The sequence below is a fragment of the Pristis pectinata genome, chromosome 3 (assembly GCF_009764475.1).
Source record: "Pristis pectinata isolate sPriPec2 chromosome 3, sPriPec2.1.pri, whole genome shotgun sequence".
NCBI lineage: Eukaryota > Metazoa > Chordata > Chondrichthyes > Rhinopristiformes > Pristidae > Pristis > Pristis pectinata.
This window is the reverse complement of record NC_067407.1, coordinates 61,953,963-61,977,629: the sequence shown is the minus strand read 5'-3', so window position 1 is coordinate 61,977,629 and position 23,667 is coordinate 61,953,963. Positions and strand designations below refer to the sequence as shown.

The 23,667-nt window shown below is 43.5% G+C and overlaps 1 protein-coding gene across 3 annotated transcripts in view; it reads left to right on the top strand.

Annotated features, from left to right (window-relative positions):
* Positions 1-23,667, top strand: part of si:ch211-267e7.3 (ADAMTS-like protein 2) — a 107,089-nt gene that overhangs the window by 65,637 nt on the left and 17,785 nt on the right. For all 3 annotated transcript variants that reach the window (XM_052012251.1, XM_052012252.1, XM_052012253.1), the window contains 3 exons: positions 2,124-2,301; positions 5,425-5,854; positions 20,202-20,305. In XM_052012251.1, coding sequence (XP_051868211.1) covers positions 2,124-2,301; positions 5,425-5,854; positions 20,202-20,305 — 712 coding nt within the window. The remainder of the gene's footprint in view (positions 1-2,123; positions 2,302-5,424; positions 5,855-20,201; positions 20,306-23,667) is intronic.

The following is a 23,667-nucleotide window of genomic DNA, read 5'->3' as shown; positions in this document are numbered from 1 at the left end:
TCTGTCAGAACCTATGGAAATAACTGTGGAATTGAAGAGCTGCACATTTTGTCATTTCAGTTTATGTTAAAATGATTCATTTAGTACTTATTAAAGCAAATAATGCTACTGCTTTAAAAATGGAAAAAGGTCAGGTAAGGTATGTATTGCTGCTAGACTTGTTTTGGTCTGCTCAAAACATATGTCTTGGTCCTACTCCCAGAGCTGCACTCCCCTGCTGTGCTAGACTGTCATTTCTTCATCCCACTTCTCATTTCCATTCTTTTCCCACTTTATTCCAAACTATTGATAGTTCAGGCTGCCCCAACTCACTTCTTGCATCGCTCACAGAAGTGCTTTCATCTCATCCACACCAAAGTAGTACTCCAAGGGATGGAAGGACAGAGTGCCACCCACTAACGTCTAGAGAGCAGTTTACAGATGGGGCCCCTCAACCAATTTCATTAACTCTTTCTGATCTGTTTCCAATCATTATAGATGATGCGGGTTGCTTTAGCTCACCTCCGTTTTTATTTTTTTGTTATCATCTGCTGCAAGCACTGTTGAGTTACCTGCCACCCGGCTCAGAGCAGAGAGCTGCTTGCTCTGCATTTCCCAAACTATGGCTTCACCATAACCTTAGTTGGGCATCCTGAAGACAGTCATATGGTAGTTCCATTTCCCTAAACTCCCAGTCCTATGACCTCTCACAAATTTGCAGGCATCTTCCCAACAGGACTGACTCCTGACTGTTGAATTCAAGAAGGGACTAACGTGCAGGACGTCCCAAAGTGTCCTTGCAGTCTCTGAAATAGTCATTTTTGAAGCATAGTCACTGTTATAATGTAGGAAATGTTAGCAGCCAGATTCTGTACAGCCAGATTCTGTAAACAGCAATGTGGCAATGATCAGATACGTTTTAGTGAGGTAGGTTAGGAGGACATTGAAAAGAATTTTCAATGTTCCGTAACCACCCCAGTATATTCTTAAAGTCTGACACTTTTCTCAATGAGTTGTAGCTGGCACAACCTGTAAGGTTGATATTTTGCAGATAGATTTACAGATGGAAAAGATAACAAAGGATCTTTAAGGATGATCTGTGTTAACATCACATTTGGAAGTCCCTCCCGATTGCAGTTTAGATTGGATACTGTGCTCAGCTCCATCGGATGGGATGTGAATCCGCGATCTCAGCCATGGAGGGGAGAGTGCTAACATTAGGTCACAGCTTACATATAGAAATAAATTTTGTACGCAAGATACATTTCTCCAAACAGCCCTAAGGGTGTTATAAGCAAATAAAATAATGAAAAATTTGTCAGGCAGCAAGGACGGAGATGGGTTAATGTTTCTATTGTTAAGGGATGGGTCCTTTAATACCTTTGGTAATTGGTTTATTGTTGTCACATGTACTGAGATACAGTGAAAAGCTTTTGTTTGCGTACCATCTAGACAGATCATTCCATATGTAAGTACATTGGGGTAGTACAAAAGGATAGCAAGAATGCAGAATATAATGCTACAGTTACAGAGAAAGTGCAGGTAGGCAAATAAAGTGCAAGGGCCATGACGAGGTAGGTTGAGAGATCAAGAATTTACCTTTATAGTATAAGAGGTCCATTCAAAAGTCTTTTAACAGCGAGATAGAAGCCATCCTTGAGCCTGTTGCTACGTGTTCTCAAGCTTTGTACCTTTGCCTGCTTCTCAAGAGATAATTTTCCTGATAGTTCATCTGTCTTTCACCTGTATCTCCTAGTAAATCCCTATGATAATCTTTTTTGCTGCTTTCCCAATAGCATGAAGGTCCTGCCATACTGAGTTTTCCTCTTTTGTTTCTTCCCTGTGCCTGAAGATGTGTTTTCACAACCTCCTCATCTCACTCATTGTAGATGAGTGGCCTGAATATCGCAAAACTGCTCTTCCTCCTACTGCCCACGGACTTATAAAGTTCATGCCAACAATCAACTATAATAGTCTCTCAATTTTCCTTCTCCACTCTCCAACCCTATTTAGTCTTCCTGATGCCAAACGTCACTGGATTTCCGTTCATCTGCTTAGTATTCTCTTAGCAAGTGTAAAGTTATTCCAAGGTGGCTCTATGGCTGTCTGGTTACAATTCTTTTTCTCTCTTTCTTCTAAACCAGTATTACAACCTGAATGGGAAGATGCCACACGTAACGTACGAGTACACGATCCCGCGGCCACCTGTGTTGAAGTCTGCGCCACCTGTTCAGAGTCCCTTCTACTTCAGTGTCCCTGAGTCCAAGTATGAAGACGGTGACAACAACTGGCATCGAGTGAAGCTCCACTCAGGCCCTAACGGTGAGACATTGCTTCCTAATGATGCGGCTTACAGCAGCTTCAGTGAGATCACACTGAGAACGTCACAATATCTTCAGCTCCAACCTGGTATTGGAGCACAGTAACATCACTCTGAATCAAATGATGACTCAGAGTACCTGACATCTCAGCACTCAGTTTAAAAACTAGAAAGTGAATTTTGTGTAAAGTGAATTCCATGTGAACTGAACATTGGAGCAGTTCACTGGGAAGATTCAAACTTCAGTTTCTCAATTCAAATCATAGAAGCGTGCATAAAAGGGTATTTGGATCTTCATAATATTTGTTGTCTTTGTGATCTAAGGATGTGTTCTTCCCAGCTTTTTCTGGAGACCAGGGATTCCCAGAATTAATCTATTGGCTTCAGGATTCTGAACCCAATGTTCAATTGTACAGCTCTGAACATTAGGAAGAGGAGTGGAGGGTTAAGATTTTGAATCTGACCCACATTTCAGTCAGCTTGTGGCTAATCTTGCCTCAGGTCCATCACCTGTTTCTGCTCCAGTAACTTGATACACTTACCCAGAAAAGATTGGTGTCAGGGATGAGAATTCTATTATCTTACATTTACATCTGCCCACCATTCCCCACCTTCACATCCAGTCACTTACTGATTATCTTCTAAGAGTTACTATCACCTCCTGCCATTACTGTGGCCTCTTCTCTGTTCCAATCTTCCCACATGTATTACTGTTTTGACTGTCCCGTCCACTCTCTTTTGCTCCTCTATATTCCCATTGCACCTTAACCCTTGGTATTTGTCCATTGAATCACGTGCCACCTATACTTGGGTCCATTGACCTAACACACCACATCCTGCCCTCCTTCCTGTCCTTACAATAGCTTTAGACCCGTTATCATATGTACATCCCAACTCCTTTAACTCATCTCCACAGTCTTCCCCTCTTCACCAGGAACAAAAAAAAATGGAAATATCTACAATTATGAGGTGCCATTCACAACCCTGGCAAATTGCAGAGCACAGTCAGAGCTATTGGAGCATTTCTGAAATGTTGTCATCAGTATATTGTAGGAAAACATGGCACTCTGCTAGCTCCCTCAGACAGTAGTGCGATGCATGGCCAGGTTACGGAAAGTGCCAAAGTTCACAGAATCACAGATGGTCCATTATGCCTGTGCTGGCTTCCAGAAAGGGGACTCCTGCCTGATCCCACACCTGCGCTTTTCGTCAGTAGCCCTGTGGGTTTCTCAGACTCGGACTCCTTTTCTGTCAAAGAAACATCTAGATGAGAACTTGAAACAGCAAGACATAGAAGGCAATGGGCTAAGTGCTGTATAGATTGGTACTTGATGACCAGCATGGACATGATGGGCCAAAGGGCCTGTTTCAGTGCGATATAACGCTGACTAAATATATTGGGTGACTTGGCCTTCTGTGGTAGAGACTTCCATAGGATTACCAACTTCTGAGTGAAGGAATTTCTCCTCATCTCAGTCGTAAATTCCCTGTATCCTAAAACCATGAGCCCTGGTTGCTGATGTTCCCCCCCCTCCTCCACCGGTTAGGGGAAATATCCTCTCCACATCCAATCCTATCAGAATTTTATATATTTCAATGAGATCTCCTCTCTAATGAAAACAGGCCCAGTCTCTCTTCATACGACAGTCCCACCATTAAGGAATCAGTACGGAAAACCTTTGTTGTGCAGCAAGTAAATCCTTTTTTTGGTAAGGAGATTAAAACTGTACTGCAGGTGCGGCCCTGTGTAATTGTAGAGAGACATTTTTGCAGTGAAGGCCAACATACCATTTGGCTTTGAAAGTGTTTGCCCTACCTGCATGTTTGTTTACAGTGACACTAAATCTCATTGAGTCATATGGGGCAGAAACAAGCCCTTCGTCGACTGAGCCCACGCACCCATCAAGCACCCACTTACACCAGTCCTATGTTAATCCAACTCCTTCCAGATTCCACCACTCACCTACACTCCAGAGGCAATTTATAATGGCCAATTAACCTCCCAATGCGAGAGGAAACCAAAGCACCCGGGAGAAAAAACCACGGGGGTCACAGGGGGAACGTGCAAACTCCACACCGATGGTGCCCGAGGTCAGGTACTGTGAGGTTCTGCTAGCTGCCCCTCATGCATCAACATTTCTCGGTCTTCCATCATTTAAATGATACTTTGATTGCATTTAAATAAAAAAAATTATAATCATAGTGGCACATTTTGATAGAAAATGGTTCAATTGCTGGCACAAATCAGAGGGGTGCCGGGCGCATAGCAGGACAGAGTGAGAACAGGAGCAGGGTTGGGCTTGGGCAGGTGAAAAACTGATGGTGTGTTAAAGGAGGGTGGTTAGTGTGAGTTAGCTGATGGTGAAATTGAGAGGTGTGACTTTCCTTTTGAAGTGGGTAGATTGTACAGTTTGAAGAAGTGCAGGTGGGTGACATGGTTTGAGTTGGTGTGCTGTTTGGTTTCACCAAGCACTGCTGATACATGCGACTCAGTGGATTGGATCGTACCGGTGCATTTAATGTTGCAGCCAGGTTGCACAGTACGAATGTTTACTCAAATGAAGGATTGAAATGTTTTGATTTGACCAAACTCCTGTTGTATTATAACAGAATCATTGTAAGCAGTTACAGTGTTCTTACGCTCTGCTGAACATGCGCAAAGTTCCATTCCTATATTGGTTTCTCCCTCCAAGTGCACAGTGTCTGGATGCACCCATGCACGGTGACATGAAGTGATGGGTTGTATGTCCATTGTATCCTCTACCTCCTTGTGGAAGCGCGGGATGAGTGTCTTTTAACAGAGATGGAAAAATTAGAGTAAGAACCCTTTATCTTCCACCCCCTTAAAACACTTGTTTCAGAGTGGCAGAACCTCATGCACGTGTGGCCTGTTTCAGGTACTGCAATTGGACACATTGTTTTTCATCATTAAGATTTACAAAAGCAAGCATATCAGTTAAGATTGGCTACACTGTAAAAGAATGGTGGGACCAGGTTTGGAGGCTGAATGGTTTATGCAGACTCCTACCTTTTTGTTATATCGGTTTGAATCGTATAAGAGTACAGGAATTCACACAACCAATCATATCAGGAACAAAAAATCTAACCCCATGTTTCTTCCTCAGCCCTGCAGTCCAACATGATCAGTCTAAGCCCGACGCCCTGGAATACGACGAGTACGTTGCACCACCCCCATTTCCACAGTAACTTTAGGAGCACTTCCCAGCAGAGCAGTCTGCGAGCGATGTGTAGGAACAGCTCTCTGAATGCTGCTCTGCCCATCCTGTGTACGGAGATTCAGGCCAACCTGTCAGTGAGACTCAGGACTGAGAACTTCACTAGCCACTCCAGAACGGGACCTGGCAGCCAGCAACTTGAGGAACCAAAGCAGGAGCGCACACTTGAGCCCAGCATCAACACTGGAGCCGAGGAGAGATTTAGCTACAGCTTATTAACTGATTCACTTTACCCACTCTCCAATTCCACCTCATTTCACCTCTTGAACTTAGTGAATAACCACAGGGCAGAACCTGTGCAGTCACCAGACACTGAAAGGTAAGATTCACCTTTGATTTCTTTCTTCAGTCAGGCAATCCACTAACTCTTATGTAACAGCTGAACAGCTGTAGAAGTAACCATTAGATACTGAAATGAATTGCAATCCTCATTCTGCCTCACTCCAAGGACATGTTTGTGGAGAATGGTTGGTCAATTGATAAACAGCAGAAAAATAGGGACACAGGCTGCAGATGATGGAAGTATGGGTATGGACTGGCATTTTTTTGTCCTGCCTTAACAATAATAATAATAATGGAGACATAACTTTGACCTTCTCTTCAGTGGACCAAATAGTAATAACTGAGAAATATTTTTGCCTTCCTCATCAGTAGAATAAATGAGGAGGGCATAATTCTTGCTAGGGTGGCATGAACATAACTAGAGATAAAATGTGGCACCTTTGTTTTGGAAAGGTTTCTTGTGTGTTCTGTGAGATTTGCCCGTCACTTGTAACTGTGAAACTGCAAATCTTCCTACAGTGAATGTGTAGCATTTTATACCTATACAATTAATGTGAACCAGTTTTTGGTGTGTGAGTTCTGTCTGGGCAGCATTTGTGCTGATTAACAGGAATTCCTCACACAATATAAGTATAGTAATTTCTGCTTCTGACCTGCATCAGAATGCACATGGAGCAATATCAGTTATGATGGAGGCAATGGGACAGCATTGCGTTGTTTCAACCTTGATAACTGTTTGATTGTCATGTTGTCACTACCCCCACTCTCTGCCCTGTGGTTCTCACCCATTCTCGTGGCTGAAGGAGTCCTACTTGAAGAGAGTTGGGAGTACTCACAGCCCAGTTTTGGTTGGATGTAGGCCGCATGTTGGAGTTGGGGGCAAATAAGGTATGACTGTGGATTGTTGGGATGTTTTTTGGAACATGAGCCTGTTGCTGACGTGGTGACACTGAGTGTCTGAAATGGGGAAGACGTTCTACTTGTAAGCACTCAGCTTAAGTGTCACAAAAACATCAGCAATATTCAGTACAACCCAGCAAGGGAGAAATTACTAGCTGAGTGAGAGATGATCGCATATATCAAACACTCTCCTTGAAGGAACAATGGACGTAACTTTGACATTATTGTGTAACTGATTCAGTCATACTTTCCCCCGTCATCTTGTAATATAGTAATCTGAATCAGTTTTGCCCAAATCACATGACTACTCCTAGTCAACCATATGTGTAATGTCAGGTCATTCAGCATCCTGGAAAGAAATCTAAACTTCAGAGATAAAACAAATTTTAATAAATAAGCCTTCTGTGGGTGTGGATAAAGGGAATACACTGATGTGGATGGTAATGTTGTCCACAGCACCCCTTCTTCCCTCTCACCTATCGTGACTAAGCTTCTTCCCACTCGGCTTCCTGAAAGGGTTCATTTCCATTCTCCTCATTTCTCCATCTCTCTCACATCCACGCTGGTGACTCCTTCTGCCACATGGTGCTCCCAATGTGTCTACGCTTTCCTTAGCCACCATCGTTGACAGGACACTCAACCATGTTTGTTTCTTTTCCTGCACTTTCCGTCCTTGCCCCTCCTCCTCCCATCCAGAAGCAGAAAAGGGTCCCTGTTCTCACCTTCCACCCCACCAGCCTTCTCATTCAACACTCAGTCATTTCTGACACCTCCAACATGATGCCTGCATTGATATTTCTTCTGGAGATACAAGAAACTGCAGATGCTGGAACCTGGAGCAATTTGAAGGGTTCCATTGCCTCTGTCGTAATGGTTATTTCTTCTCCTCCCTTTTCTCAATTTCAAAGTGACAGTTCCCTCCAAAATTATCTGGTTCACTTTTCCATTTCAACTAAGTTGTATGAGACATTGTTGAGGCCACATTTGGAATATTGTGTTCAGTATTGTGTTCACCCTTCTATAGGAAAGATGCCATTAAGCTGGAAAGAATGAATAAAAGATTTACAAGGATGTTGCCAGGACTTGAGGGACTGAGTTATAGAGAGAGTCTGATCAGGCTAGGACTTTATTTATTGGATCGTAGGAGAATGAGGGATGATCTTACAGAGGTGTATACAAATCGTGAGGGGCAAAGAGAGGGTGAATGCACACAGTCTTTCTCGCAGGGTTGGGGAATCAAGAACTAGAGGGCAGAAGTTTAAGGTGAGAGGGGCGAGATTTAATAGGAACCTGAGGGACAATGTTTTCACACAGACGATGGTCTGTATATGGAACGAGCTGCCAGAGGAAGTGGTTGGGGCAGGTACATTAACGACATCTAAAAGGTACTTGGAAAGGTTTCAAGGGATACTGGCCAAATGCAGGCAAATGGGACTAGCTTAGATGGGCATCTTGGTTGGCATGGACCAGATGGACTGAAGGGCCCGTTTTCTTGCTGTATGACTCTAAGTCCACTCCCCTTCTCATGGCACCTTGCTGTTCAATGGCAGGAGATACAGCACCTGCCCTTTTACCAGGGTACCAAACACATTTTCCAAATGAAGCAGTGGTTTTTGCACTACTTCCAATTTGGCATACTGCATTCAGTGCTCTCTGTGTGGTCTCCTCTACATTGGAGAAATCTAATGCTGAATGTGTAACCTCCATTCAGTCTGCAAGGGTGTCCCTGAGCTTCCAATTACTTCTCACATTCATTCTTCACCCTGCACTTCCACTCTGCCACCCCCCACCCCGCCCACCTGTGGCCTCCCATATTGTTTTAATGAGGCTCAATATAAACTTGAAGGACACCATCACATCTTCCAACCTTGCACATTTGAGTTTGACAATTTCACAGCATCGGCTTTTGCCTTTAATATTTACAGCATTCAGAAATCATTTTTCTATTACTTCCAACAATGATTCTTCTGCCATTCATATCTCTTCGAGACTGACCCTAACATTCACTGATGCCTTTATCACCCACTTTTACCCTGCACTATAACCCCTTAAATCTCTTTGGCCTTGTCTCTTGTGTTATCTCCTACCCTTCTCTATATCTTAAAACTTGTTTTATCATTAACTTTTTCAACTTTTCATGAAGAATCATCAGCTTGAAGTGGCAAATGTGTTTCTCTTCTCAGAGATGCTGCCTGACCTTCTGAGTATTTCAAGCATTTTTGGTTTTATTGCAAATTTCCAGCATCTGCAGTACTTTGCTTTTGGACTACTTGTAATGTCATTGAAATTTCTGAGGCATGTGGATTGCCTGACCTGATTCATTAAGCTACATAGTGTGGATGGATCACTTACCATATCTCAGTGCCATGTGGTTGAAGGGTTTCTACCTGTGGTCCAGTGCATAGAGTAGTATAGCACAGGAACAAGCCCTTTGGCCCATGACATGAAGCTAATGATGCCTAATTACACTAATCCCTTCTGCCTGCTCATGGTCCATATCCCTCTATTCTCTGCATATGCACGTGCCTGTCTAAGAGCCTCTTAAATGCCGCCTTCATATCTGCCTCCACCACCACCTCTGGCAGCCCATTCCTGGCACCCACCACTGCCTGCATATAAAAAAAATTGCATCGCACATCTCCTTTGAACTTCCCCCTCTCACCCTTAAATGCATGCCCTCTAGTATTAGACACTTCAATCCTGGGTAAAAGATACAGGCTGCCTGCTTTATCTATGCCTCTCATAATTTTATACATTTGTATCAGGTCTTCCTTCAGCCTCCACTGCTCCAGACAAAACAACCCAAGTTTGTCTAACCTCTCCTTGTAGCACATGCCCTCTAATCCAGGCAGCATCTGGTAAAACTCTTCCAGGGTTTCATCCTGTGAGCTGTCACCTCCAATCGCCTCACCCTTCCCAATCAAACATCTTCAAATTCTTCATTTCCAATGCTTCAATAAAAGTAATGTATGCAAATGAGAATAAAATTCCATAGCTGAGAAATTGTTTTGTGCTCTAATAGGTTTAATGTGGTCATTTTGTGGAGCACCATTGATTGTTTTGTTCGTGGATCTGCCAATGCAAACATTAATCTTTGATCCTTGGGCAGCAAGTCGTTGAACTGGTAGAGCTGCTGTCTCACAACTCCAGCAACACAGGTTCAGTCTCGACCTCCAGTGTTGTGTGTGTGGAGTTTATACATTTTCCCCGTGGTTGCGTTGAGGCAACCGCCTCAGAGTGTTTGAATATCAAGACCCAAACCCAACACCAAGCTCATGGTCTTCAAAGGAGATGCGTAGCAGCGCGGCACAGTGGTGCAGGTAGTAGAGCCGCTGCCTCACAGCACCAGAGACCGGGTTCAATCCTGACCTTGGGTGCTGTCTGTGTGGACTTTGCACGTTATCCCTGTGATTGCGTTGTTTCCCCTGGGTGCTCCGCTTTCCTCCCACCTTTCAAAGACATGCTGGAGTGATAGGTTAATTGGCCACTGCAAATTGCTCCTAGTTTAGGTGGATAATGGAGTCGGGTGGGAATGAGTTAATGGGAGTATCGGGAGAATCGGTTACAGGGAAGATTAGTGGAGGAATGTGATTGCTCTGAGAGCCAGCATGGATGTAACAGGATGAATGACCTATTGGCACTACTGAAAGGCTGGTACAAATTTTCCTAGGGAGACCATAAAGGAAAACACAACACCTGGTACCAGTGCCACGTCAAGGCATTGGTGGAGAGTGAGCTCTGATGGTTGGGCTTTCAGAGGTGGTGAAGGCAGGTGTGGTGGGAGACTGGGGCCTCAGATGGTGATTCGGGGTTAAGGAGTTCAGACTATCTTTGTGCTGTCCTTTATTGTCCCACAGAGATTCTTTATTCTTCCTCTGTTAAGCTTTACATTAAGATGGATGTTGTATGTAAGATGCTACAGGGCATGATATTGTGATAGGAGCAAGGTACTTAATCACTAAGCAAAGATGACATGAGCTCAAATTTGGAAAGACAAGTGAAGTTAGTGTAACTGGAGATTGGAATTTTTCCACTGCAAAACATCTCAATGTGATGAATATTTGATAAGTGGCAGGATTGAAAACTGCGAGAAGAAGATTGGACACAGATGTAACATTTCAATTTCCATCCCACTGGGTCAGCAAGAGCAAAGTTTGTGAAATACAACTGGTGAAGATTGATGAACAAGTTGATTTCCCAGGGCAGAGCTGAGCAGCTTCATGGGGCTGGGGAAACTTGCATTTATATATCATGCTTTTCACAATCCCAGAATCGTTCCTTGTGCTTTACAGCCAGTGAAGTGAGTGTGGCCACCACTGAAATAAGTCAAACACAGTAACTGATCTTGGCACAGTAACTTCCCATACATAGCAATGTGATAACCATGAAGTAAACTGTTTAAGTTCTGTTGGTTGATTGTTGGCTGGGGAAAACTCTCTTGATATTAGTGTTGTGGATTTCCTTCCACTGGGAGGATGTTGATTAATACTTCACCTGACAGAGAGCATCTCAACAGTGCTCCCTCAGTAAAGTATTCAGTTGATGGCCCAGGTTGTGCGTCAACTCTTAAATATTTTTAATTTTGGGTAACTGGCTGTGCAGGATCAAGAAACAGTGTATGCTCATGCTCCTGCTGGTCTGAAACGACCTTGCAAAGGATGCACTTGAGCTTCAATCAAATATTGCATTGGTAACCAAGTGAGCACAGTTTCAAATTAAACCCATGTATAAGACTTTGTCTATTCATCTTGAGTGGTTTGAGGAAAAGCTCTTTGTACAATGGAGGCCTTTTGGGGGAAGATGAATTGTTTTAAGAGGTCAACTCTTACCTTTTAAGTCCCTTTCTTCATTAATAAGAGAAATAGAAAATTCTGGAAGCCTCTATTTAAAATAAAATAGAAAAACAGCAGGCCAGGCAGCATCGTTAGAGAAAAATGAGAGTTAATGTTTCAGGCCAATAAACATCAGTTTTTCTTGAGACATTCTCAGCAATTCCTTTTCAAAATTAAAAAAAAATCAACAATGTCACCCCTTGATCTTCCTTATTTCAGGGAATGCAAGACAATTTAATCTTTTTTTTAATCTAATCCTTTGAATCAGGTCCTATCTGATAAACCTGCACCACACTCATTCTAAACCAGTATACGCCTTCTGAGCTCTGCCCAGAACTGTGCAGACTCCAGGTGGAGTCAGAGTTTTGCATGGCTATAACAAATGTCCTCCCCTTTCTATTCTAGCCTCCAAATTGATATTGCTATTGGTTTATTATTGTCACTTGTACCGAGGTACAGTGAAAAACTTGTCTTGCACACCATTCGTACAGATCAATTCATTACACAGTGCATTGAGGTATACAGAGTGCATTGAGGTAGTACAGGGTAAAAACAATAACAGAATACAGAGTAAAGTGTCACAGCTACAGGGAAGTGCATTGCAGGTAGACAATAAGGTGCAAGGTCAAACAAGGTAGATTGTGAGGTCAGGAGTCCATCTCATCGTATAATTATAAAAACTAATATTTCATTAGCTGTTTAATTAGATTTTGGATCTAACTACTACATTTAAGTGATTGGCAAACATGAACCACAATATCTCTTTGGAGTTCCAGTATTCCTAATGTATTATCATATCAAAAGATGTTCATATTTGCCTTTAGTTTGATAATGGATAACTGCACACTTAACAGTGCTGTGAATCATGTGGCACCTTGTCCAGTCAGTTTATTAATATACTTGCATAATTTTATGCTTCCATTTAAAACTGTGCTACCAATTTTTCATTATGTACTTACTTATTACACCACATAAGGAGGCCATTTAGCCCATTGGGTCCATGCCAGCTCCTGGCTGAGCAAACCCATCAGTTCCACTCCCCGTTCCCTGCAACTTTCCCTCTTACATGCCCATCAATTCCACTTTGATTTTTTTTGTCACTTACCTGAATAAAGGGATAATTTACAGTGGCCAATTAACATCAGCACATCTTTGGCTGGAGCACGGGGCAGGATCCCATGCATCGGGAGAAGTGCATGCAGACAGCACCCCAGGGCAGGATCGAACCCAGGTCCCTTGAGCTGCAAGGCAGCAGCACTGACTCTTGCGCCATCGTGCATTGCTGCAGAATTCAAAGTGGAGTTTATTGTCATATGCACAAGTACACGTATGCACAGGTGCAATGAAAAACATATTTGCAGCAGCATCACAGGCACACAGCAGCAAGTACACAACATTCGCAAGAAAAACATAAATAGGTTGGTTCAAGAGCTGAATGGTTGAAGAGAAGTTGGATATATAGCCCTATTGTGTTATCTTGAGTAAAGCATATAGTTGAGGCCCCAGCACAGATCTTTGTGGGATAGCATGAACCTCAAATTAAAGTTTCTTTCTACAACTTTAATTTCTTCCACAACACATTAATTTAGATTTCTTTTATGTGATCTAGCAGATACAAATCCATTCTAGCTCACCTTAATCAACTCAAACTTCTCATAATTTCTCAAGAACATTGTTGTTCATTATAGGTTCTAATTATTTCCCTCATAACACATATTTAAATTGTAGGTTACAGCAGGTATTAAATAACAAGCTCGATAACTCATTGATTTCTCTCTCACTTTATTTATAAGTAATTTTCCACTCTTAACGAGCCAATTTGTAAATTGAGTGTACTTTGGCAGATGAGCACTAATGCAGGGTAGAAATCTTGAGGTAGAAACCATTTAGGAATTTGTTATTCAATTTTTTCCTTATGTCAATTTTTGTGGGTTTTCAGTTCTTGACTCGTTGAGCCGGACTCTGGGCCTTTGCTTCCCCTCCAGCCTCCCATTATCCCACGATCATCAGAGCTGCACTAACCTTCGTGGCCCCTTTGGTCCAATTCACTGGAAGCCTCATTTCTGTGGTCAACAACCTGAATTCTGGGGACTTGATAAAGAACAGCGGTTGGATGGTTTGGGGAGTAGCAGAGGGGAGAGGATTGGAAGTGGTTGAGGGGAGGGCAGGACTGGCAGCTCAATGTTCCAGGATATTGATGCTACAGGCATGACACAGTTAAGAAAGGGGGGGGAGTTGCCTTCTTGATGAAAGAGGATATTACAACAGTCCTTACAGAGGATATTCTTGGGGGGTCATCTAGTGAGGCTATATGGGTAGAACTTAGAAATAGAAAGGGGATGCTCACTCTGATGGGATTGTATTAAGGGCCCCTCAGTAGTCAGTGGGAATTGGGGGAGCAGATGTGTAGAGAGATTGCAGCTAGTTGTAAACATAATAGGGTAGTATTATCGGGAGATTTTAACTTCCCTAATATTGACTGGGCCAACCGTAGTGTGAAAGGCTTGGATGGAGTGGAATTTCGTGAAATGTGTCCAAGAAAGCTTCCTTGATCAATACGTAGAAGGACTTGCTAGAGAGGGTGCAACATTGGACCTCCTCCTGGGGAATGAGGTAGGGCAAGTGGCAGAAATGTCTGTCGGCGAGCACTTTGGGTCCAGTGACTATAATTCTATTAGTTATAAAAAAGTTATGGAGAAGGATACGGTTGATTCACAGGTTAAGGTACTGAACTGGAGTAGAGCAAATTTTGGAGCCATTAGGCAGGATCTTGCAGTGGTTGATTGAGCGAGATTGTTTGCAGGGAAAGGAGTGTCTGCCAAGTGGGAGGTCTTTAAAAGTGTGATGTGAAGAGTTCATGGCCAGCATGTTCCTGTTAGGGTGAAGGGCGGGGCTGTCAGGTTCAGGGAACCCTGGTTGACGAAAGATATTGAGGCTCTGGTTAAGAAAAAGAGGGAGGCATACATTGCACATAAGCAAATGGGAACTAGTGAATCTCTTGATGACTCCAAGTAGTGTAGGAATGAGCTTAAGAGAGAAGTTAGGAGGGCAAAATGAGGACATGAGAAGGATCTGGCAGGCAAGGTGAAGCCAAGTCCCAAGAGATTCTATAGGTATATTAAGAGTAAAAAGGTAGCTAGGGAGAGAATAGGGCCCCTTAAAGATCGGCATGGCCGTCTGTGTGTGGAACCAAAGGAAATGGGTGAGATTTTTAATAAATATTTCTCTTCAGTGTTTACTGTGGAGAAAATGATGGAAGTTAAGGAAATGGGGGAAATGAATGTTGTTTTCTTGGACCACATGTGAATTAGCAAGGAGGAGGTATTGGAGGCCATAAAGTGCATTAAGGTGGATAAATCCCCAGGGCCTGACCTGGTGCATTCTCGGACCTTGTGGGAAGCTAGAGAAGAAATTGCAGAGGCCCTTGCAGAGATTATTGCTTCATCTCTGGCCACAGGTGAGGTTCCGGAGGACTGCAGAGTCATTAATGTGGTACCATTGCTTAAAAAGGGGAGCAAAAACAAGCCAGGAAACTATAGGCCCATGAGTCTGACATCAGTGGTGGGTAAGTTGCTGGAGGGGATTCTGAGGGACAAGATCTACCAACATTTGGAGAGACAGGGTCTGATTCAGGAAGTCAGCACAGCTTTATACGCGGGAAGTTGTGTCTGACAACTCTCGGAGTTCTTCAAGGAGGTAACCAGGAGGGTAGATGAGGGTAGGGCAGTGGATGTTGTCTATATGGACTTGAGCAAGGTCTTTGACAAGGTCCCTCATGGCAGGCTAGTCTGGAAGGTTAGATCGCATGGGATCTGGGGGAGGTAGTGCATTGGATTCGTAATTGGCTCAGTGGTAGGAAGCAGAGGGTGATGGTCGAGAGTTGTTTCTCAGACTGGAGGCCTGTGTTTGGTGGTTGATTCTGGGATCTCTGTTGTTTGTAATTTATATAAACGATTTGAATCTGAATGTACAAGGCATGGATAGTAAGTTTGTGGATGATACTAAAATAGGTGGTGTTATCAATAGTGTAGAAGGTTATGAAAAATTACAGGGGGATCTTGATCAGCTTGGTATGTGGGCTGAGGATTGGCAAATGGCTTTCAATCCAGATATACGTGAGGTATTACATTTTGGGAGAGTAAACGAGGGTAGGACTTGTGCAGTGAATGGTCGGGCCTTGGGGAGTGTTATGGAACAGTGGGAACAGCTGAAAGTGGTGTCACAGGTAGACAGGGTGGTGAAGAAGGCGTTTGGCACACTGGCCTTCATCAGTCAGGCATTGAGAATAGGAGTAGGGAAGTTATGTTGCAATTATATAAGATGTTGGTGAGGCTGCACTTGAGTGTTGTTTACAGTTTTGGTCACCCTATTATAGGAAAGATGTTATTAAACTAGAAAAAGTGCAGAAAAGATTTGCCAGGATGTTGCCTGCTCTTGGGGCCTGAGTTACAAGGAGAGATTACATAGACTGGGACTTTATTCCCTGGAATGTAGGAGATTGAGTGACCTGATAAAGGTATATAAGATCATGAGGGCCATAGACGGTGAATGCACATAGTCTTTTTCCAGGGAGGGGTTGCTAAGAACAAGAGGGCATAGGTTTAAGATCAGACGAGAGATTTAAATGGGACATCGGGGCAGCTTCTTCACACAAAGGGTGGTGCATATTTGGAATGAGCTGCCAGAAATAGTGGTTGGGGCGGGCACGTTAGCAACATTTAAAAGCCATCTAGATAAGTACATGGATAGGAGGGGTTTAGAGCACTATGTGCAAAATGTGGGCAGATGGGATTAGCTCACTGGGCAATACAGTCGGTATGGACAAGTTGGGCCGAAGGGCCTGTTTCCTGCTGTATGACTCATCCTCCTCATGAGACGATAAAAGTGGTTTTGCAGGGGGAGGGGTAAACAAGTGGCACACTGGCACAGCTGGCAGAGCCACTGCTTCACAATGCCAGAGACCCAGGTTCGATCCTGACCTCTGGTGCTGTCTGTATGGAGTTTGCACGCTCTCCCTGTGACCAGTTGGGTTTTCTCTGGGTGCTCCAATTTCCTCCCACATCCCAAAGAAGTGGGGGATTGGTAGATTTTGACCGCTGTAAATTGACCCTCGTGTGTGGGTGAGTGGTAGAATCTAAGGGGGAGTTGATGAGAATGTGGGGAGAATAAAATGTGCGATTAATGTAGGATTGGTGTAAATGGGTGGTTGATGGTCGGTGAGGACTCGATGGGCTGAAGGGTGTGTTTCTGTGCTGTATGTCTCTATGCCTCGAGCATACAATGGAGCAGTTTGTGAGGGGCAGTTAGGCCTCAGAAGGTGGATCCTGATGTCCTACCCACAGACCACGCTGTTGGCCTATGGACAACTTGTGGTGACAGTGATATTTAATTGCACTTGAAATTGATTTATGTAATTAAAAAATGAAATATTTTAAAAATCAAAAATAATACATTTTATAAAAACACATATAATTAAAAATCAAAATATATAAAAAACCTCATCTTTTTTCATCCACATCGGCAACCTGATTCAAATGACTGGGATCATGCTAGATATGCCAGGCTGTGGAAAGTGGAGCGGCCAGGTGTGAAGTGCATCCAGCTCCTCAGTTCCATACACCTGAGCCCAGCTAGATTTGGTGCCGAGTCTGGTGCTGGAGTGGGAGCTCAGACACACCTGGCATCCAGTACCTCTGACTTGTGCGTTGCAATGCGTAGGGCAAAAGTCAGGAAAGTGCTGATTCCTTGGGATGTCGCCAAGGGACCTCTTTTGAACTGCACAACAGAATGTTTCAGCCCTCTATTGAAATCCCTGGAGCCTTATTTTCTTCTTCCACTGAAGTTCAACACAGAGTATTCTATTACCTGATACTAACTGTGTGGGGTTATAAAAGCCCAATATAGCCTTGATTATTTTTTACTTTTGTATTAGATAACAAATCAATTTGGACCTGTTTTTATGTGTAAAACACACACACACACACACACACACACACACACACACACACACACACACACACACACACACACACACACACACACACACACACACACACACACACACACACACACACACACACACACACACACACACACACACACACACACACACACCCCTTTCTGTTGTGATGCACCTCTGTGTGGGTGTCATTCCCCCTGACATTTCTCCTGCATCTGGTGATGGCATCTACGTGTGCGGCTCGTGTTCCTGAATAACCAATAGAAATTGGATCAGAAGGTTATGGCCTACATGTTTCAAAGTTCAAACACTGTTGGACTAGAAAGTCAAGGGCCATTCATGGACCACTGTGATCTGTGAACAGATAGGAGCCGCCATCTGTGAAGACGGGAGTCATGAATGCCTGTAAGGCTTTTAAATTGGGGGAAAACCACAATAGCAATTTCTTAATGTGAGAATGGCCCGATTTACCAATAATTTGGCAAAAAAACCAAATTTCTAGTTTACTGTGTTGATTGTGATGTCTCCTGTAAATTTATTTTTGTATTCCTTACGCAGATTTTTGTTTTTTTTCCGTTCTTTATAACTCTCTGTGCCCTTGATCTGCACTATTCTTCGCACATTAACACACTCTGTCCTTCACCTTCATGTTATCCCTTATCTCCTTTGACAGCAGCTGTTTAGTTGGTGAAATGAGCTCCTGGTTTTTGATATATGCTGGTATATTTTGTTGAGCTAAATTCCTTTTTGAACACCTCCCACTGTTCATTTATGATCGTACTCAATAATAGCTTTAACTACTTTGTTGTCAGTCTCCGATTCAGGAGAATAAAGCAAGTCTTGCCAAACTCTGCAATCTAAATAACTGCATTAAGTTCTTGCTTTTCAAAACTAACATTGAAATTGTTCACAGTTTGAGCAATCTCAGATAAATGCTCCCTTATTCTTCTTTTAAGTAGAACATTAAATATCTTTCAGGTCATTTATCAGCCTATATCTGAAGTAAAATAAGTTAACAAAACACAACCAGCAAGGTCAGCTTGTTACTGCAGTCTTTAAAAGAACCCGTTCTTTCATGTGGTTTCTTTTGATCCGAGCACATTTCGCAGGCTGATATGTACAGAGGAAATTAGATTTGACCCTCATCCCTCTGTGTAGTTTGACCTCATTGCTAGCAGCTCATGGTTTATTACTAGTCTCTTTGAAGAAAAGCATAACTTTGTCTCTTTGGTGACACTCCTTGCTGTCTCACTCATCTGGTGGTCATTCTTCTACCCACTCACTTTCCCAGGAATCACTTGACTCTTCACTCCAGTCTCACCCTCCACTGATCACTCTTCCTCCCGTCTCACTCACCATAGATCACTGTTGCTCCTGCCTCACTCCCCATAGACCTCTCTTCCCCTGTCTCATTCCCCACAGATCACTCTTCCTCCTATCTGACTCTTCTCCCCACCCCATAGATCAGTCTTCCTCTGTCTCACTCCCCTGTATATCACTCTCCCCCCATCTCATTCCCCCCCATGAATCACTCTTGCTATTGTCAGTCCCCCCCATAGATCACTTCTTCCTTCCAGCCTCACTCCCCCATAGATCACCCTTCCTCCTGTCTCACTCCCCCTAGATCACTCTTCCTCCCTGTCACACTCCCCCAGTGATCATGCTGTCTCACTCTCAGTCTCCCTCACTGTCTCATTCTCTCGATAGCCACTCCACAGTGACCCTTATTGGTTTATGATGACAGGGTTAGGCTTGGTCTGAGTCCTCTCCTGTGCATGTCTGACAACCTGCCAGACCAGAACAGCATCACGTATGACATAGGAGAGGCGCTGGAGGATTGCCAAGGATTCTAACTCTAGAGAAAGCAGTACTTCTGAGAGAGAAGAAATTTGGGGTAGCAGTGGCTGTGTGGGAAGTAGCAAACAGCCAGTTGATCTCCTGGAAAGGACGTGCGGGATTCACAGGGGAAAAAAAACAATGTTAGTTGAAATTCCCCTTGGTGGCGGAAGAATGTACAGGCTGCAGAATCACTCCTGTCCTTGTTCCCATCCAAGACAAGTTACAATCCTGTGATTTTCAATGTTTCACGGACCTTTGGCAGTTAGAAAGGTTAACAAACAAAAAGGTCAAAATACCCAGCCCATTCACCAGAAAACCCTTTCTTTCTCAGTCAGTTTGACCTTTGAAGTGTTACTGCAACCACATAAAAGGGTTGCAGATGAATTAGGAGCTGGAGTAGGCCTAGAGCCTACTCCTCAAGCCTGCTCTGCTGGACTTTGATGCTTGGCATTGTGAAGAGGGAATGATCGAGCTGGAATGAAACCTGACCTAGGGCGGTGATTATCTAACTTAGCGCAGTGACTACTTGACTTCAGGTACTGCCCACCTGACCTAGGGTGGGGCAGTGACTACCAGACCTCGGCAGTGACTGCCACCAGGGATGGTACCTGATCTAGCACTGGTCTAGGTAGGTCTAGCACTGACTGGAGTAAATAGGTCAGGAAGATCAGTCACTGAATATTGCAACAAGCTCAAGAGGCGAATTGAATGGCTTTGTGCTATTGCTAAATATTTCCATTGTTCCATAAAACCTGATCTCTCATCCAATCGTTCACAAACTTGCCACAGTTTTCCCTGGATTTTATTCTCTGTGCTGTAATTAAACTCCACCCCTTGTTCTTCCCTCGTTGCAGCAATGAGTTTGAAGACGGGGAGATTGACCACGACATCAGTCTGGCTGACATGTACAGATGGAAGGTATCGGCGTACGCACCCTGCAGTTCCACATGTACCACAGGTGCCTTTGGAAACCCTACAGCCCTTCACTTATACAAGTACAGGGCCTTTAATCGTTCACCCATTTGGAGGGTGGGATTGAGGGTGATGAGGATGGGTATCATAGGAGGGGGGGGTTATTCTGTTGTTATCATGCAATGAAGAGGGCTGTTATCCCACAGCCAACCGATCAGGTCAAAGGTCAGCAGTCCTGCCACATCCAGTCATCAGCAGTGATGAAAATAAAAACAAAATGCAGATGCTGGAAATCTGAAATAAAGTCAGAAAATGACAGAAACACCCAGAACGTCAGGCAGCATATGTGTAAAGAGAAACAGGGTTCATGTTTCATTCCAAGACCCTTTGACAGAACTGTGAAAGAGAGACAGAAGTTATTTTAAGTTGCAGAGAAGATGGCTTGGTGGGCGGGGGGCAGGTGCGAGGTGGATAGGACAAAGGGAATATCTGTGATAGGGTGAGAATAGGTCAAATGGGTTAGTAGGGCAGTTAGAGGATGATTATACTTTGTTATGTGTTGCTAACAGCAGTGCTGTGGGACACGCCCAGCAAGTCAGGCTGCACCAATGGAGAGATGCTGCTTTAATTCTCCATCCCACTCCCGCTCTGTCTTTGTCTGTGGTCTCCTGCACTGTTTCAAGAAGCCCAATAGAAGCTCGAGAAACAGTAACTCATCTGCTATCTGGACACATTGCACCCTTCTTGACTCAATATCAAATTCTCCAACTTTTTAGGTAAGCCACATTATGTATCAGATCTGCCTGTTTCTGCTGTAACTTGTCTATGTTTGTTTTCCCTTCCATAAGTATTGCCTGACCTGGATATGTTCCACAGCCCTGCTATCAGCAATACATAGACAATGAAGCATAATCACCCTCTGACTGCCTCATTGACTCATCTGACTTGGCCTCACCCTATCAGAGATGTTATGTTTGTCCTGTCCATCCCTCACAGCGCTTCCTCTGCAGCTTAAAATCAATAGCAGTGGACAGTTAAATAGCTCCAACAACATCTGCATCCTCACCGATAGTGGGGCGCATCATGTGAGTGCTAAAGGCTTTGAACGATGTTTAGCCAGATGTGTCTACCTCAGCTTCTTCCTGAGATTCCCACCGTCGCAGAAGCCAGTCTTCAACCAATTGGATTCACTTCATATGTTCTCTGGAAATGGTTGAGAGCACTGGTTCCAGCAAAGGCTATGGGAGCAGACAACATCCTTGTGCTCCAGATCTAGCCGTGCTTGTATATTTGTAACACTGGTATCGATGTGGAAAATTGCCCAGGTATGTCTTGTTCCCAAAAAGTGAGACAAATCAATCAATCAATCTATGCAATCAATCTACTTGTAGTCATTAGCAAGTAATGGAAGGTGTCATCAACAGCGCTATCAAGTGGCACTAACTCTCTGGGTAATTGACAGAGCCTGGGAAAGTAAAGAGAATTTTCCTTTGTGGATGAGCCCTCTTCGTTGGCTCACTATTAAGGTTCTAACCGAACGCCATCTTCATGGATGCTGTACGCCCCTTCCACAAATATTTATGTGGATCTAAAAGACACAAAAGGGTGCAATAGGGTGGATGCAGAAAGACAGCACTGAGTTCGTTGTTTGGAAGCACCACATATACTGTTTTATTGCTGTTTGAATCTTAGATTGTCATTTCTGCAGGACTGCAGTGAAAGAAATACTTGTAATTTATGTTGAGCCATTTGGGATCTTTAGATGACCACAATGCTTCAAGGAAATGAAGTTCTTCTGAAGTTCAAACAGTGTTGTAATATAGAAAATGTAGCAACTAATTTATGAGGAGCAAGCTCCCTCAATTGGGAACTGGATGATGATGTAATGTTTCAGTGATGTGAGTCTGAGGGATATTCAAACAGTGCCTTGACACCTCTCTAGCTCCAGGAGAGCTCCCGGAGGATTGGAAGGCTGATACTTAAAAAGGGAGGTAGGCATAAATCAAATGATTACAGGGTGGGCAAGTTATTGGAATGCGTTCTAAGGGACTGTATAAATCGTCAATTGGAAAGGCTGAGATTAATTCAGGAACAATTAATCAGGATTAGTTAAGGGAAGGCAGTGTCTGACTCTTTGAGGAGGGAACGGAAGTTGCTGAGGATAGTGGGTTTGAGGTAGTCTATGTGGATTTTAATCAAGCATTTGACAAAGACCCACATGGCAGGCTGGTCAAAAAATTAAAAACCCATGAGATATAAGGGAGGGTGACTGGAACCAAAACTGATGCAGTGGCAAGAAGCCAAGGTAATGGTGTTTTTGTGACCGGAAGACTATAGCCAGCTTGGTTCACAGGGATTATAGCACAGCCCTTTGCTTGTAATAAGTGTTAATAATTTGGACTTAACTGTGGAGGGCATGATAAAGAAGTTTGCAGATGATACAATTATTGATCGGGAAGACTGCAGGAAGTAGTAGTTGGTGTAATCAGTTGGACAGAAGCATAGCAGATGCAGTTTAATTCAGAGAAATTTAGCAAAAGGCATTTGAAGAGACACGGCAAACAAGAATACACAATAACTATTGAGTGCTGTCGAGGAGCAGAGGCACCTTAGAATGTATATGCACAGATTATTAATGGTAGCAGGCTAGATCAATAAGTCGGATAAAATAGGCATTTGTAATGTTACCCTTTATCAGTGAGACAAATATAAGAGTGGGAGGTTGTATGCTTGAACAATACAACTAGTTAGTCAACTGCATACAGTTCTGGTCACCACATTAGGACAAGTGTGATAGCACTGGAGAGTGTGCAGAGGAACATTATGAAGGTGTTTCCAGGATTGAAGGATTATAGCCATGAGGAAAGATTAGATAAACTAGGATTATTTTCTTTGGAACAGAGGAGGTATGCAAAGGACCTGTTTCCCTCAACAGAGAGGTTGGGAACCAGGGAGCATAGATTGAAAGTATTTGCTAGAAGGATTAGAGGGCAGATGAGTTTTTCACCTGGGGGTAGTCACACATTGCCTAAAAGGGTGGTGGAGGCAGAAACCCTCGTTATATTTAAACACTACTTGGATGTGTGCATGAAGAACTGTGATCTGCAAAATCTGGATCCAGTGCTGGATCATGGGATTGGGCTGGGGAGCTCTCTGTTGACTCAGTGGCCACTGCCTTTGTTGTAATCTTCTGTGATTCTATAATTCTGCACTTTTTGCATCTACTTGAGGGAGAAGGCAGTGTGTTTGTATTGAAAGCAGCATTCCTGATGCATTACTTCCTCAGTATGCTACGAATGTCAGTCAAAGGCTAACTGTGATACTTAAATATGGTGTGGAAAAGGTGGGAATGGTATGAACGTGGGAACAAAATTCTACCAATGCCCTGTGTGTACATACATTGGGGGT